The following is a 13,992-nucleotide window of genomic DNA, read 5'->3' on the forward strand; positions in this document are numbered from 1 at the left end:
AACTTTATGGTAATAAGAGTGTGCAGGCATCCCTGTGTGTGTGTGTGCGCGCGTGTGTGTGTGTGTGTGTGTGTGTGTGTGTGTGTGTGTGTGTGTGTGTGTGTGTGCGTGCGTGCGTGCGTGCGTGTGTGAAGGGGGAAAGGGTTTCAGAGGGAAAAGAAGACTTGTATTCAATCCTGCTCTTTGTCAACACACTTGGATAACAGCCACCAGCCTGTTGAATTGGGAGCTTTATTTGTGTCAAGGCCTATTGAGGGTCCTGGCTAACACAGAAGCCCCAGTGCATCCAATCAGGCACCCAAATGTTTCCTCTATGTTCCCTTGTGCATCTCAGCTATAAATATAGGACAATACTTCTCACATTTGCACACTAAGTAGGTACAACTGTATAAAGTTTTATCACCACAAAAATACATTTGGAGTAATACTTTACTTAACCAAATCAATAAACCTAGATCAAATGTTGTGGTGGGATAAAGAAAAAAATGGGCCCTGTTCCACAGTTTGAGAAACACTGCAGTGCCTGTATATATCAACAGCAATATTCAAAGTCATCTAGTTAGGTAAAATCAGTTGTTCACTCAACAAATAAACCCAAGGGTTAAAAACAACAACAACAACAACAAAGTCTATAGAAAAACAAAATACTGCATGCCCATTATTTACTCTACACAGCAGACTTTTGAAAATTTTGATTCAAACAGAGCTTACAGACACGAGCAAATTTGTATTGACATACACACAACAGAATTAATATATATATATACAAATGCAAGATGGTGCACCAATGCTATGAAATATATTACACATAATTAAACTCTTACGGTATGCAGCAAATAGTTGCAAATCCATACTCAGTGTAGAAGATTATTGTTATAGATCATTCATTTGAAAATTGTTGTGCCCATTGTTCAACATTTTATAAAAAATATACTACCAATGCCAATGTTATTCTGCCCATCACCTATTTTTAATCTGGAAAATAATATGAATGAACATTTTGTAAACACAATTTTAAGCAACAGTCAGTAAAATCTGAATAAGATCCAAACATAGCACACTCATGCAGAGGCAGACACTTGTTACACAATGTTTTCACACATTTTATCCTTGTCCTTAAAGCAGCCACCCTCCAGGAGTTCACATGGGACCAAACCAAAAATGACACCAGGAAAAAGGGAAGTAATGTCGTCACAACTTGATGAGTCACAGCTCGCCTGATCTCCATTTGTCCTGTTGTATTTGCCCTCTGTCTGTTCCTCATTGTGGCTGCTCACTGTGAGAATTGACACACACACACAGAGACACTGTTAAGATCAGAGTAAAATAAATGAGGATGTTGGGTTTTTCCTTTGCTTTCAGTTTGCAGCATCTGCCACCAGAGGGCATTGCAATCCAGTAGTCTCCCACACAACTCAATGACATGCAGTATATTCATTAAAAGCTGACATTAGTTATAGACTCACATGGTTTCATAGTTACTCTGCTCTTTTGATTTCAGGAAACGCATTGCAAAGAAGCCTCCAGCCTGAACACATAGCACCAGGATGATCCCCCCTATGAAGCTGGACATGTCAAACTTGGCCTGAGAGAACTCTGGAGCAGGTTTGGGGTTGCTGTCACGATCTGCACAGAGGAACAGCATAATTTATGAAGGCAAGCTGAGGTATAGGTGTTAATGGTGTTAGTATGCGTAGGATGTTACTGGCAGCTCTAAGTAGGCCCATGTAAGTGAGTGAGGGGCTTCAGGGAATTAGCTTTTATGGGAATGATGCATGGAAGGTGGGGGCCGAGATTGTGTCATTTACCTGCGTCATTTCCATCTTCAGCCAGTGTCTCCACAACTGAAACAAAAACAAACAAGGTGATTAATGACAAGATTTATTGACCACTGTATGTGGTGATCATATCAGTTACTACCTAAGCACAGTTCTGATACTCTGGTCCAACTACAGTTCCTCCCGTCATCTGCAACGTCTCCTCTATCCTTCATACACACACCAGTGTCATTATCTGTGAGAGAAAAGAAACATTGAATAATGGGTCATGGATTGATTGTATGCAGTACATCACAGAAAAAGAGCTCTAAATGATTAAAGGTGCACTTTTTTACAGCTCCCTGGAATGTTCCCTAGTATGGCAACAAATGTATGTCTCCATGAAGACAGGCCAAGTTACAGGTCAGATTTATGGAGAGGCAACCCTGCTTACCATGAAAATGCATATCTTTGAAAGTATTTTAGCAACAATCTCTTAAACTGAAACTTAAGATGGACAATGCAATACTGTGAAACAGTTTTGGCAGAGCAATAATATATGGAGACAGTAGAAAACTTGCATAGTGTAGCTTTAACTATATCCCAATGAAAGTCATTGGGATATAGTCACCCTGATCAATATTAAATTAGATTACACAATCATCCAGAAATTAACTACCGCAGCTCATCAGATTATCTGTTATTCAGTGGCACGTTTACTAAATGTTGTACACATATGTGGAATACAGGAAAATGGTAAAGCTTTAACTGATTTTGAGCCAGTTTAACAAAAGCTACATCGTGATGTCTAGACTTTCAAAGTTGCCATAAGAAAGGAACTATAGTTAACAGACAACACCTGATGCACATATAGTGGCTGGATCTGGCTACTGGTCATAATCTCATACGTGATTGACTTTCTTACACCCCTAACTGTTTTGTTTAGGTTTGTGTGTTCCTAGCATACTGAATTATTTAGTGTTTAGGGACAAACCAGTGAAGCTTATGTTACAGCAGCTGTGATGATAGAATTACTGTCAGAGGTCACTGCAGTGTGTGAGTGTGTAGGCGTCACCATCTGGGCACAGCCTCCAAACGCAGCCCGTCAAGTTTAATAGAGACGCTCCGACGCACAAGTCACATGACTCGGCCTGAGAACAGTCTGGGGTACAAACAAAATGTCGTTCAGTTTGAAGTGTCCTTCAAATTGAGCAGCAGGTGAATAATTATAGCATTAGATAAGATTACTGAAATCATCAAACTAACATTGATATGTAAATGGGAAATTAACATTGTTCTTACATTAACCAGAAATATACTGGTTGAGTATATAGAACTTTATCTAAATTCAGAAGTACGAATGCTCTATGTAGACATCAAAATTAGTATTTAATGGAAATAAGTTCTAATAGGGATTTAGAATAGTTTCTTATTTTTTTCTTACCTGGCTCGGGAAAGAAATGCTATAAATATGAAAAATGTTTCTTACCTGCTTGTGAATATACAGAGTTCACTGCTACAAAAAGTAATAAACAGGAACAGATGATCTTGAAAGCTACTCGCTGCATTGTAACTACTACAAAACACCTGTAAACACAACCAGGAAAAAGTAGCAGTCCTCTTCGTGGGCTAAAATGGCTAATAAAGTTACGGTTTCTCTCTGGGACAGTCACAGAGAGACTGAAGGGACAAAGGCATCAGTGTAACATGAGAGATACCCAACTGAGTTCCCTGGCAACAAGTGGCCCACCTCAACCCTACCGAACTAGACACCACTTCAAATGAACTGACATCTGACTGGCTAGCTCTGAAACATGTGCTTGTAAATGCTGCAGCAATTCCTGGTATCTAAGGTTTTGACCTAAATGAATTGGATTGAAGACTATTGTTCAAAAGCTTTGGATATTAACAATAAGAGCCCATCACTGTTTTTTTTTTTTTTTTTTTTTTGTTGTTGTTGTTGTTGTTTGTTTGTTTATTTGTTTGTTTTGTTCACTTTCAATCTTAAACTGTGCCATGCCTCTTTATAACTGTATAATTTTATATATAGTTTTGTATTTTGTAATTATTTTCTGTGTTACCTGTGTCAAATTAATATCATGCTATAATCTGGCATATTTACACTGTAATTACAGATGTTCATTAATATGAACTGTTTCTATCAAATAAATAAATAAATAAACTCCACCGAACGTATTAAATATATCTCAAGAGACGTGATCCAAAGGGCTGAACTTCACTTACACTTTTAAATTATGCTGTTGTGATTAAATACATGCAATTACACTTTTATACAGCGAAGAATTGAAGGCATTCCTCATATTGAGACCAATAAAATTTTTCACACTCATTAATTTGTTATTTTACTCATGAAAAGTAATTATTATGTACTTGTCTTTTGTCCGTAAATCTTATATAGACAAATGCTTTTCGGACTTCACAGTAGTGTCAATTATGTCCAGTCAGACGTAGTGAGCTCTAAAAATATGAAGGTGTGAAGGAGATGGAGGTGCTGAAGGCCATCACTTAGAGGCGTCAGAAGTACACTGTAAGTCACTTCAGATGTGTCATTATCAAGTGATGTGAGGCCTTGGGATAAACTTACATAAGATGACAAATATTTAAGCAGTTATATGACTGCAGGCTTTAATTGTTTTTTTCTTTTATTCATTTAAATTATTTTATTCATTTCTATATTTTACCCACTAGTCTCTGATTTGAGTAGATTGGCAGTGTGCTGGCGGGAAACAAAACAATTACAAGGCACACTCAGCTGTTATTATACAAGTGAGATTCTTCCCAAGTGAACCTGACTATGTGTGTGTCATGATGCGTTTTGGGATTCTCGGTATCACCCGTAACACACAATAGCTTAAAGAACACCTCTATACTCCCACATATCTTGCTCATGCAGTCTGGGCATTGCTAAAAGATTTTGTGTTTTGGCATGAAATCATAGAGAAACCTTCATGGGATCTCATACTAGACATGGAGCACGACTTCTTCCTTCACATTGCCATAAAATCAATAAACATGACTGACTGAGAGATAATGTAGCCTGACTGGTTATCTTGGATGAATAAGTTAATGGCCAGATGTCATGTGGAGAAGGTTAGAATACAGCTTAACACTTAAAGATTACATCATTTTGCCTACAATTTTGAAGAAACGTTGTCTTTGAGCGTATTACAGTGGATGAGTAATGAGCAGTGCTGAATGCGATAGGGACGAGTCTTGGCATTCACGAGTTCAGCCCCGACAGCTCTGAGGCTATTCTCACAAAAAGAAGCAGACAGTTGCTTTCCAATCCTCTTCGTGACGTAGGCGGGGTTTAGCAGCAGGAAGCGTTTCCTAATATGGCTGGAAGAGGGCGAGATTCCCCCACATTGTTATGCGCGACCACGTAAAGCCCATCCTGCAGCACCCACGCACGCAGACCAAGAAACCGGGGATGCCGCGAAATCCCTGTTTATATTTGATTACCATCGCTTTTATCTCTAAAGGAGTGTCTTGGAAATGAAACAGACACATTGAATTTGGAAGATATTGCTTAAAAATAAAAGACATTTGAGCCATTCAGAGCAACAGGTGGACTTTTAGGTTGCAGTGCATTTAAATTAACCACATCGCTTGTGCACCAATATTGCCTTTTGCTTACAAGATTGCCTATGTATCAAAAAAGTTCCGTACTTAATTTGGAGAAGAATTGAGTATATGCCTGAGTATTGTTTTGCAGGGCATGAGTCACCATGGCGCTCTTCAGCACCACGGACAGCTCTGTTTCCAGCACTCACCCCTCCGTTTCTCCCCCCGTTCAGAGACCGGCCCAGCTTTTATTGACAAAATGTGTGTTGTCTCGGTGGGGGCTCAGCTAACGGAGCTTCAAGGTGCCCATTATTTACCAGAAATGAGAACAAGAGTGAACCGCAGTGGGAGGGGCTAGATGCGGTGCCGCATTTTTCTGAATGAAATTACTCCCCTTACGCCCCCCTCACACTTACCGTACCCGATGTACTAGACCCTTATTGGTTGAGCGCCCCCATTCACTGACGTCAGATCGAGCTCTCTTGTGGACGTGTCTGAGCCCAACAGCATCCATTCTGGCTTTGGTGCGCGCCCCGGAGAGACCTGCCTGGACCAGAAGAGAAAATGCGAGCAAGGCGCGTGGACATTTACGCACATCACAGATAAAGACTGAAACAGGAGCGTGCCATTTACTAAGGTTTCCCAGATTAGTTTTTTTTATTATTATTATTTTAAGATTGATCACGCCGCATCACATTGGACACGCAGCATCACTAAACCTCGACAATCGCCTTTGGATCTTCTATTTTCCGTGAAGAACTAAGCCAGTCCAGTTTGTTAATAAGGTAAGATCCATCTATAATATAAAACATACTGTAGCTAGGACAGGTGCAGTGCGCGCTTTGGGGTTGACCTGCGTGGTGCAAACCCGTGAGTGTGTTACACAAGAGGGTCCTCCGCGACTGATGCTGGGATATACTCAGCATATATATGTGGGATATACAGTGACCGGCAAATTTTTCAGTTTGCTAGACAATGATAATATAATTTAAAATCATTATTTTAAACAGGGAATATAGGATATAAATATGTATTTTTCTATGAATACAAGTATATTATTTAAGGTAAAATCTTTTTCACTAAACTACCAACATCTTGCTATAACTAGGCCTATGTAAGCTACAAACATGGATATTTGTTCAAGCTTAATAAATTGTCTGGAAAGACGATGAACTACACTACAAGCTGCCTACTGTATCAGATCACCCATTCACTTTGAATGAGTGAGCTGCTAATGGACATGCACTATAAACATGTGATATCAATCAGCTGTGGCAGCTAATGTGATTTTATTTTCCACAACAGATCAACCATGATTCTGAATGCTTCAGATGCTAACTGGGTGGAGTCTTCAGGTGAAGAGCCTTTCTACACGGTGGACGACCTGCCAAGCACCTCTCCTTCTCAGCTCCCACCCCTCACGGTGTGGGGAGTGGCTCTCTGTGTATCTGGAACTGTCATTGCGATGGAGAATGCAATAGTAGTGACCACTATCTTGGCTACACCCTCTCTTCGTGCCCCTGTGTTTCTGCTGCTGGCAAGTCTGGGACTTGCTGATCTACTCGCAGGTGTAGCTCTGATTCTGCACTTCCTTTTCTTATTTTGTGTGGAGCCCAGTGACTGGTCAGAATTGCTCACTTCAGGATTGCTGGTCACATCATTGACTGCCTCACTCTGTAGCCTGATGGGTGTGGCCCTAGACCGATACCTGTCTTTGAGCCACGCCCTCACCTATGGATCGAGCCAATCACGACGCCGCGCTGCCGTCCTCCTGCTGCTGGTCTGGCTGGGGGCTTGTGTAATAGGAGCTGTTCCTGCAATGGGGTGGCACTGTCTGGAAGATCCACAGTCCTGCTCTGTAGCACGACCTTTGACCCGGACTTACCTGTCCCTCTTGTGTGGAGGCTTCCTTTTGGTTGTCATGGTAACTCTGCAGCTGTATGCTGGAATTTGCCAAGTAGCAAGGAGACATGCCCATGCCATAGCAACACAGAGGCATTTCTTGCCTGCCAATCAGCCATATGCAAGCAAACATGGCAATGGGAGAGGCTTCTCTCGCCTCATCCTTGTGCTCAGTGTATTTGTGGGGTGTTGGATGCCTTTTTCTCTGTGGGGGCTTCTGGGTGATGCATCAAGCCCACCACTGTACACATACGCTACCTTGGTGCCAGCTGCAGGCAGCTCCCTGTTGAACCCTCTTCTCTACAGTCTGAGAAACAAGGACATTCGCAGAGTGCTGCTGCAGGCCTGCTGCCCCCACAGATATACACACAGCACACACGTGCATTACCCAGTGGATGTGTAAACTGCCAAATTCCAACAAAAACTCACAATCTATGCCAAATATTTTCTGTTTGACGGCCAGGACAAACACATAGCTGTGCTAAGGTTTGTCCAGAACGAGCAGTCTCTCCTCCGCACACACAAACACACCCACACACACAAGCAGCATCCATTTGCAAAGCAGAATGTACTGAACTGTCCTGGCAGGTGGCCATCCCAGAGAGAGTGCCTGAAGACTTGTGTGTACTTTGTGCCTCATCCTCAGTCAATTGTAGCTCCACTGGATCCACAGAGTGTAACAGTCACTGATACTTTTCTTTGTACCCTCCTCTAAAAGTGGAGCGTCTTTGGTCCTTACAAAACCTATCACAGTGTACTGAAAATGATCCAGATGTTAATTACTTGAAGGCCTGTATAACAGTGTTCTTAAATGTTTGAAATACTATTTTGCACATATTCTTTGAGGCACTTTGAAAATACTGATCATGTTGTTGCACAGCATTTTTGAAATGAATAAATATTTTATACTGATGAATAATAAATATGCTTTTTCTTACTCTGTTATGTCAGCACTCTTCATTCCTCTGAGCACAGACTGCTCCTACCAAAACAGAAGCAATTTTAGCATAGCCTTCACAAACCATTCTTTTAATAAATCTAGAGGAACACAGGTATGACTGATTAGACAAGAGGATTTTCACTCCTGCTGAGACGACAGACTTTAGCACTTATAGTCATCATGCAAAAAAAAATGAATTTCAATATCTTTATTTGGACAAATAGGAATATAGTGCAGAAGAAGATGACATCTGGGGGTGTACACATGTGATTGTGTTTACAAAGAACACATTTAAATAAAGGCACTTGAAAACATCCAAAGCAAGTGAAGGTGTTTAAGAAAAGGTAAAACGCATTACACATAAAAAGACACTTAACAAGATAGGAAAGCAGCATTCAGAGCATTTGAAACAATATGTATCGTACAGAATAACACAAAGATACTGAGGAATGTACAACATGGCTAGACATGGCTAAGTTATTGTGCACTAATTATTAGCCAGTGTTTTCTTTCTTAACACTTATAATGTACGACTTTGAACCATTGTTTCCCTACTACTCAACACCCAATCTATTATTTCCCTGTTGTACTAAAAACTAACTGATCCATTCACATATAAAAGTGTCCACAATCACAAAAGTGAAATAGCATACATAAGTTGTGCCGAAGGATTTACATTATGATTCAATAAAAATTATAAACATCTTTACTTATTAGAAACTCATACTTATATTAAAGGAATCAATAGCCACAACTGCATGCAGCAGTGTTACGTAGCTCTTGAGTTATTGTTATCCCTCTCTAAAATCTGATAAAGCCATGTGCTCCTCGTGTGCAGCACAACTCATACTGATTAAGATTAAGACATACCAAGAGATGCTAAAACTTGTCATGTGTTTTCCAAAAGAGGCAACAAAATATGATCCACAAATCTTTGCAGCTTGGTCAACTTTATATATTGGAATAAATATGTGGGCCTTGAAATGTGTCTGATGGTAGATACTTTTGGTAAATTAGATGTATTCTTTGTCAAACTAATGCTAAAGTTTGTGTGTATAAAATTAAAATTTTTTTTTATCACATCATGGCTGTGAGAGACAGAGTTGATCACTCAGACCAGTCATCATCGTCAAACTCTGAAGAATCGTCTTCACTATCGCTGCACTCCACAGCGATACGACGAGACAAGATGGCTGCTACATCATTCCCAGTGTCAACCCTCTTCTCTTGTTCACGCTGGGCCTCAACTTTACGCAGGTTAAAACCTGTGGCAAAATAACATTTTAAATATATAACAATTACTATATTTTGCCATCTTTAAAAAGCTGTTTTTGTCAGGGCATAGATGGGCTAAACAGGCATGTTCTGTCATTGCATAAAATGGGTTATTTAATTCTAATCTAAAACTGAGTCTGATACCTTGACGGATGGCCTGCAGCAGGTCACTGCGAGCATCGCTGACTGGTTCTGGAGCTGGGGCAGGTTTGAGAGCTGGTGCCAGGCCAGCTCCAGAGTACGGAGGTGGAGGCCCATTGATATTTGAAGGTGGTGGTCCAGGAGGAGGTGGGGGTGGAGGGGGGGGTGGTGGACCACCACCCATGGTGCACAGGGTGGAGGCGGGGGATGGACGCAGCCATAGGAGGAGGAGGTGGGGCTGGTGGGGCAGGATAGGCAGTAGGGGAGGAGGTCATAGGAGGAGAGGGTGGAGGCTCAAATCCAGGAGGAGGTGGAGGCATAGGCATGCCAGAGGGAGGAGGAGGGGGAGGAGGAGCAGGGGGAGGAGACAGATTGGGACGAGCAGCCGGAGGAGAGGCCAAGGGGGGAGCAGGAGGAGGATGGCTTGGACTTTGCACACTTAAGCCCTTTTGAGTTGGTGCTCCAAACTGTCCATCACATCTGTGAATCAAAAAAACAAACAAACAAAAATACAAAAAAAAAAAAAAAAACAGCACACACACATTTAAGTATGGGTCTTAATTTGGCATTTTTTACTTCTGGATTCAAGTAATCCACTTACGCCATGTCTGGAGGTGGAGGAGGCAAATCATCACTTGGTAGAGGCAGAGGGGAGGTGGGATCATATGAGTAGGAGTTCGTACTCAATTCAAGATCATTGTATCCATCTCCAGAGGCAATACTGCCATTAAGACCTTCTGATGAATTCCTATAAAAAAATACAATTTGAATAAGACTCTTAAATACTAAACCTCAAAGAAAAAGGCACCAATTGCTTCTTCCCAAAACAGTCACATTTTAACCCAGCACAAGATATTTTTTTGTTGGAAATGGAGTTTAGTTGTGAGCAGCATTTCGACTTACATGAAGTCACTCTTTGGCACTACAAACTCTTCACCCATCTTGCGACGCTCCCATTCATCTTTCCTGGTTTTGACTTTTCGAGGATTGAGTGTTCTAGCATTTACATGGTCTTTCTTCTCTCTCTACTCAACAAAATATTGAATGGAATTTCACCATCATTAAAATATTACAGATGTTAGATTAATGCCTAGTTCATACTCACTCTATGTTTGCGCTTTTCCTTCATGATGTCCTTCGTGTCCTGTAGCATCTTTTCTTTCCACAGATCAAAGAAGTAGGAAGGATCTGTGTAAAACTTCAGAGCTTCTTTGCCATCCTCTCTGTTAAAACAATTAATTATCAGAACATTTTAATCAGTGCTGCTTTCAGCTGTTACAACAATTTTATACACAACAATGCTAGCTAAGAAAAAAGTAATTATTAGAAGACATCTAAAATCATATAATTAAGCAGGGTCACGGTACTTGAAATTACTGTCGCTGACACCAATTTCCCAACCCATGTTCCTCTTATTCTTGGTTTCAGTTAATCATCCTTCAGCTGACAAGTCTCCATGTTTTATTTAGGACCTTGATCAGACCAAGACTCATCAGATGGATTTTGACATAATAGGTAACACTTAAGTCCTTCTTTGATTCACAGTTCCATAGTATATTATAATATTATATATGTGGATATTTAAATATTTAGGTTCAAGAATAGGATGAAATCATTTCAGGTAGGTTTTAAACTAAAATATGATTATTTTCCATTTTGTTCATTGTAAATTGCAATATTTATTAAAAAGCTACTTATTAGTTATTCATCATGATTTCTGATTAGCCATTACATTATAAGCTGCCTAGGATTCAGTCACTTCTTAAAAAAAAAATAAAAACAATTTATGCTTCTGCATTTCACTATTTAGTATCTTAAAATACCCTTTAGTTTAATATTAGACAAGTTGAAAACTCAATGTGATGTGATGAGTGGGGGAAGTTGCATGAAAAAAAAAAAGATATATTTGTACATTTCTGATTTTTTTTTTTTTTTTTTTTGCTATACCAAAACATGATAGACTTTCCTGATATCTCTAGCACCAACAGAGACCAGCCATACCTTCAACATTTCAGCAGTAAAAAGGTATATAATTTACAGCCATGATTAAGAGAATCTTTCATATTTATGTCACGTGTTTGAGGTCATTATGTGCCTGGTGGATGTAACAGCTTTAAGATAGCAGACCACAGTGTACAGCGGTCTACATAACAAGTGTGAAGAATTTTACACACGTGCATCTTTATGTAGTACAAGTGAATCATCCAAGAGGTGATCTGAATAATAAATAGTCCTGATGGAAATGCCGAAAGCACGAGACTCTAACACGTGTTCCTCCACTCCTAACACATGTCTGCTCCTGATGAATAAATATGTATGCTAGGTGTAAATTGTACATACCGGTACTTGCTGAGGTCATTGAGTGGAGGGGGTGGGTCACAGACAGTGTAGGTGTCTTGTACAGGAGCAGGCAAAGAGGGACGAGTAAACAGCTGCTGGTCCTGGGTCAGACTGCTGCGAAAAGCCTTACGAGTAGTAATAGCCTGCAGAGACACTAAAAAGACCAGTTTATTTAGTATCGTGGGCCAAAAACTGGATTCTTATAGAGTCATAGAATTGTATTATTCAGCCTCTGTACAATATAAAAGATAGTGTTGAGGCTGGTACCTTCTTCTTCTTTGGGATCCAGTTGTGTGACCTTGACCTGCAGACGGTCTACTCTTTCCCCTAATGTATTCACTCTGACGGCAAAGGCACCGGCCTGCACAAACAGCTCTCCGAACACATCCTCCGCATACTTACCTAAAAACAAAAAAGGAAAGTTTTATTATTCATTATCCTCTTTAAAATGTTACTTAGTTTAACACTGCTCAATGCCAAATCCATAATTTGAATCCAGTGTCATTAAAATAAAAGCATGTGAGTAACAGAAATTAGCAACAGTAATACGTCATGAGCACTGACTGAGGCTGCCGAGTTGGCGGATGATATTGGCAAGACTTATGTTGGTGACACACTCCAGCTCACTGCGGATGTTGGAGGGGATGGTTTGGCGACACACGTGCCGCGGTTCGATGTTCCGAGTCACCAGAGGCATGGCTGGCAGGTACGGGAACCCAACCCTAAGAGAGAAAAATATGTATTTACTGAAATGAGAAAGAGCTTAGTTAACATTAGAAATATTATCAAAACAGCACAAGCAGAAGTTACATTCATACAGGTCTATATATAAAACGAGAGAGAAAAAGCAGAAGTCAAACTCAGGACTTGCTGCACTCAGCATGCAAACCACACTGACTTAAATGGCAGAATGAAAGTCATACCTACCTACCGTATCTAAGCCTACATTTTATCTTAAACAAAAGGTATATTTTCTTAAAGCAAACTATGTTGTACTGATGCCTGTTCACCACTCTGGGCGCTGTTCGCAGATCCAATATAAAAAAATGCCAGTTGAGGGGAAAGATTTTCACAACTTGTGCTCCCCACAAACACTGTGATTTCTCACAGCATTAATAATAAATAATAATTGTCTTTTTAATATACAAGAGACAGCCAATTCTGGACTAATGGCAGGCTTTCTGATAATGCACTTTCCCCCAAAAAGTTTTAGCCTACAAGTCTTTCCTTTGGCCCTGGGACCAAGAGAGATAACACTATTTAATCTACTGTCGGACAGAACGAGATCAAGCTGAGTCCAGGTAGTCACAAAACTATAAAATGAAACGCCTTTTTAACCCAACTATAGCTAAAGGCTACTTTGTAACTTGGCGTTTTGGCCTTGTCAGAGCAGGAAGTAACATGTCGGTGCTACTAAATTGAAAAAGCAAACATAAAAGTAACTTATAAGCACTTATGCAACTTTAAACCTAAATTGGTTACTTTAACTTTACGTACCGTCTCAACTGGGAGGTTGTAGATCGTCTTTACACCCCTAGTTGGTACGCTTTCTCAAGATTTCTACAAGAAATGTTTAGCGCAACAACTCTCAACCTGACTCCACAGATTCCGCAAGTCCCAGTATTGTTAACTTTTGATTGGCTCAGCGACTTACCCTCTCACCTCCTATTGGTTCACGTGCCTGTCAAGTATCTCAGAGAGAACAGGATGTGTAACTTTCAACGTAAAAAGCGCAACTCCACCCTGACTAGTGGCAAACATCTGGCCGTAATTTGCGTAACTGAGGGTGGAGGCAACCGCGGAGCGTGCATTCCTCCGTCTTCTCCAGCGAGTTGGAACGCGTCCGAGGAATGATTGGCATCGGCCTCAATGCAGAACAGTCGACCCTGTGGAGAAAAGCACTTACAGGAGAATAAATAGCCTACTGTCTTATATGGAATAACGAATGATGGAGTGCATCCTCTGTTCAGTCAATAAAATAAAACAAAACAATTTAACAAAGAAGAATTGTAAAACTGAGTTGTGACATCTCTGGATTGTTCTTATGGTTAC

At 40.5% G+C, this 13,992-nt stretch overlaps 3 protein-coding genes across 3 annotated transcripts; 1 reads left to right on the forward strand and 2 right to left on the reverse strand.

The window, feature by feature from the left end:
- Positions 1-178: 178 nt before the first annotated feature.
- On the reverse strand, positions 179-8,203 carry cd164l2 (CD164 sialomucin-like 2). Its single transcript, XM_020932678.2, has 7 exons — positions 8,183-8,203; positions 3,247-5,889; positions 2,833-2,919; positions 1,921-2,013; positions 1,809-1,844; positions 1,467-1,626; positions 179-1,276 (listed from the first exon to the last, which is right to left on the reverse strand). Exons 2-7 carry the CDS (start codon positions 3,323-3,325, stop codon positions 1,261-1,263), a joined length of 471 nt encoding a protein of 156 aa, XP_020788337.2. The 5' UTR covers positions 3,326-5,889; positions 8,183-8,203; the 3' UTR covers positions 179-1,260.
- gpr3 (G protein-coupled receptor 3) lies at positions 6,014-7,647 on the forward strand. Its single transcript, XM_020932502.2, has 2 exons — positions 6,014-6,127; positions 6,648-7,647. The coding sequence occupies exon 2, from the start codon at positions 6,655-6,657 to the stop codon at positions 7,645-7,647; it is 993 nt and encodes a 330-aa protein (XP_020788161.1). The 5' UTR covers positions 6,014-6,127; positions 6,648-6,654.
- A 174-nt stretch (positions 8,204-8,377) lies between the features above and the next one.
- Positions 8,378-13,595, reverse strand: wasf2 (WASP family member 2). Its single transcript, XM_055157061.1, is given in 10 exon segments — positions 8,378-9,449; positions 9,604-9,787; positions 9,789-10,080; positions 10,202-10,348; positions 10,504-10,625; positions 10,706-10,823; positions 11,941-12,094; positions 12,208-12,342; positions 12,505-12,662; positions 13,438-13,595. Coding segments are annotated over 9 exon segments (1,443 nt in total). The 5' UTR covers positions 12,638-12,662; positions 13,438-13,595; the 3' UTR covers positions 8,378-9,291.
- Positions 13,596-13,992: the final 397 nt, after the last annotated feature.

The sequence above is a fragment of the Boleophthalmus pectinirostris genome, unplaced genomic scaffold (genome assembly GCF_026225935.1).
Source record: "Boleophthalmus pectinirostris isolate CB_2022bp ecotype Guang Dong unplaced genomic scaffold, ASM2622593v1 HiC_scaffold_21, whole genome shotgun sequence".
Taxonomy (NCBI): Eukaryota; Metazoa; Chordata; class Actinopteri; order Gobiiformes; family Gobiidae; genus Boleophthalmus; species Boleophthalmus pectinirostris.

Excerpts from the sequence above, each read along its gene's own strand:
- cd164l2 (XM_020932678.2), bottom strand. The coding sequence starts at position 3,325 with ATGCAGCGAGTAGCTTTCAAGATCATCTGTTCCTGTTTATTACTTTTT. Across the intron at positions 2,920-3,246 it reads CTCTGTATATTCACAAGCAG|ACTGTTCTCAGGCCGAGTCA; the intron begins GTAAGAAACATT and ends TTTGTACCCCAG. Across the intron at positions 2,014-2,832 it reads TTGGAGGCTGTGCCCAGATG|ATAATGACACTGGTGTGTGT; the intron begins GTGACGCCTACA and ends TTTCTCTCACAG.
- gpr3 (XM_020932502.2), top strand. The coding sequence starts at position 6,655 with ATGATTCTGAATGCTTCAGATGCTAACTGGGTGGAGTCTTCAGGTGAA.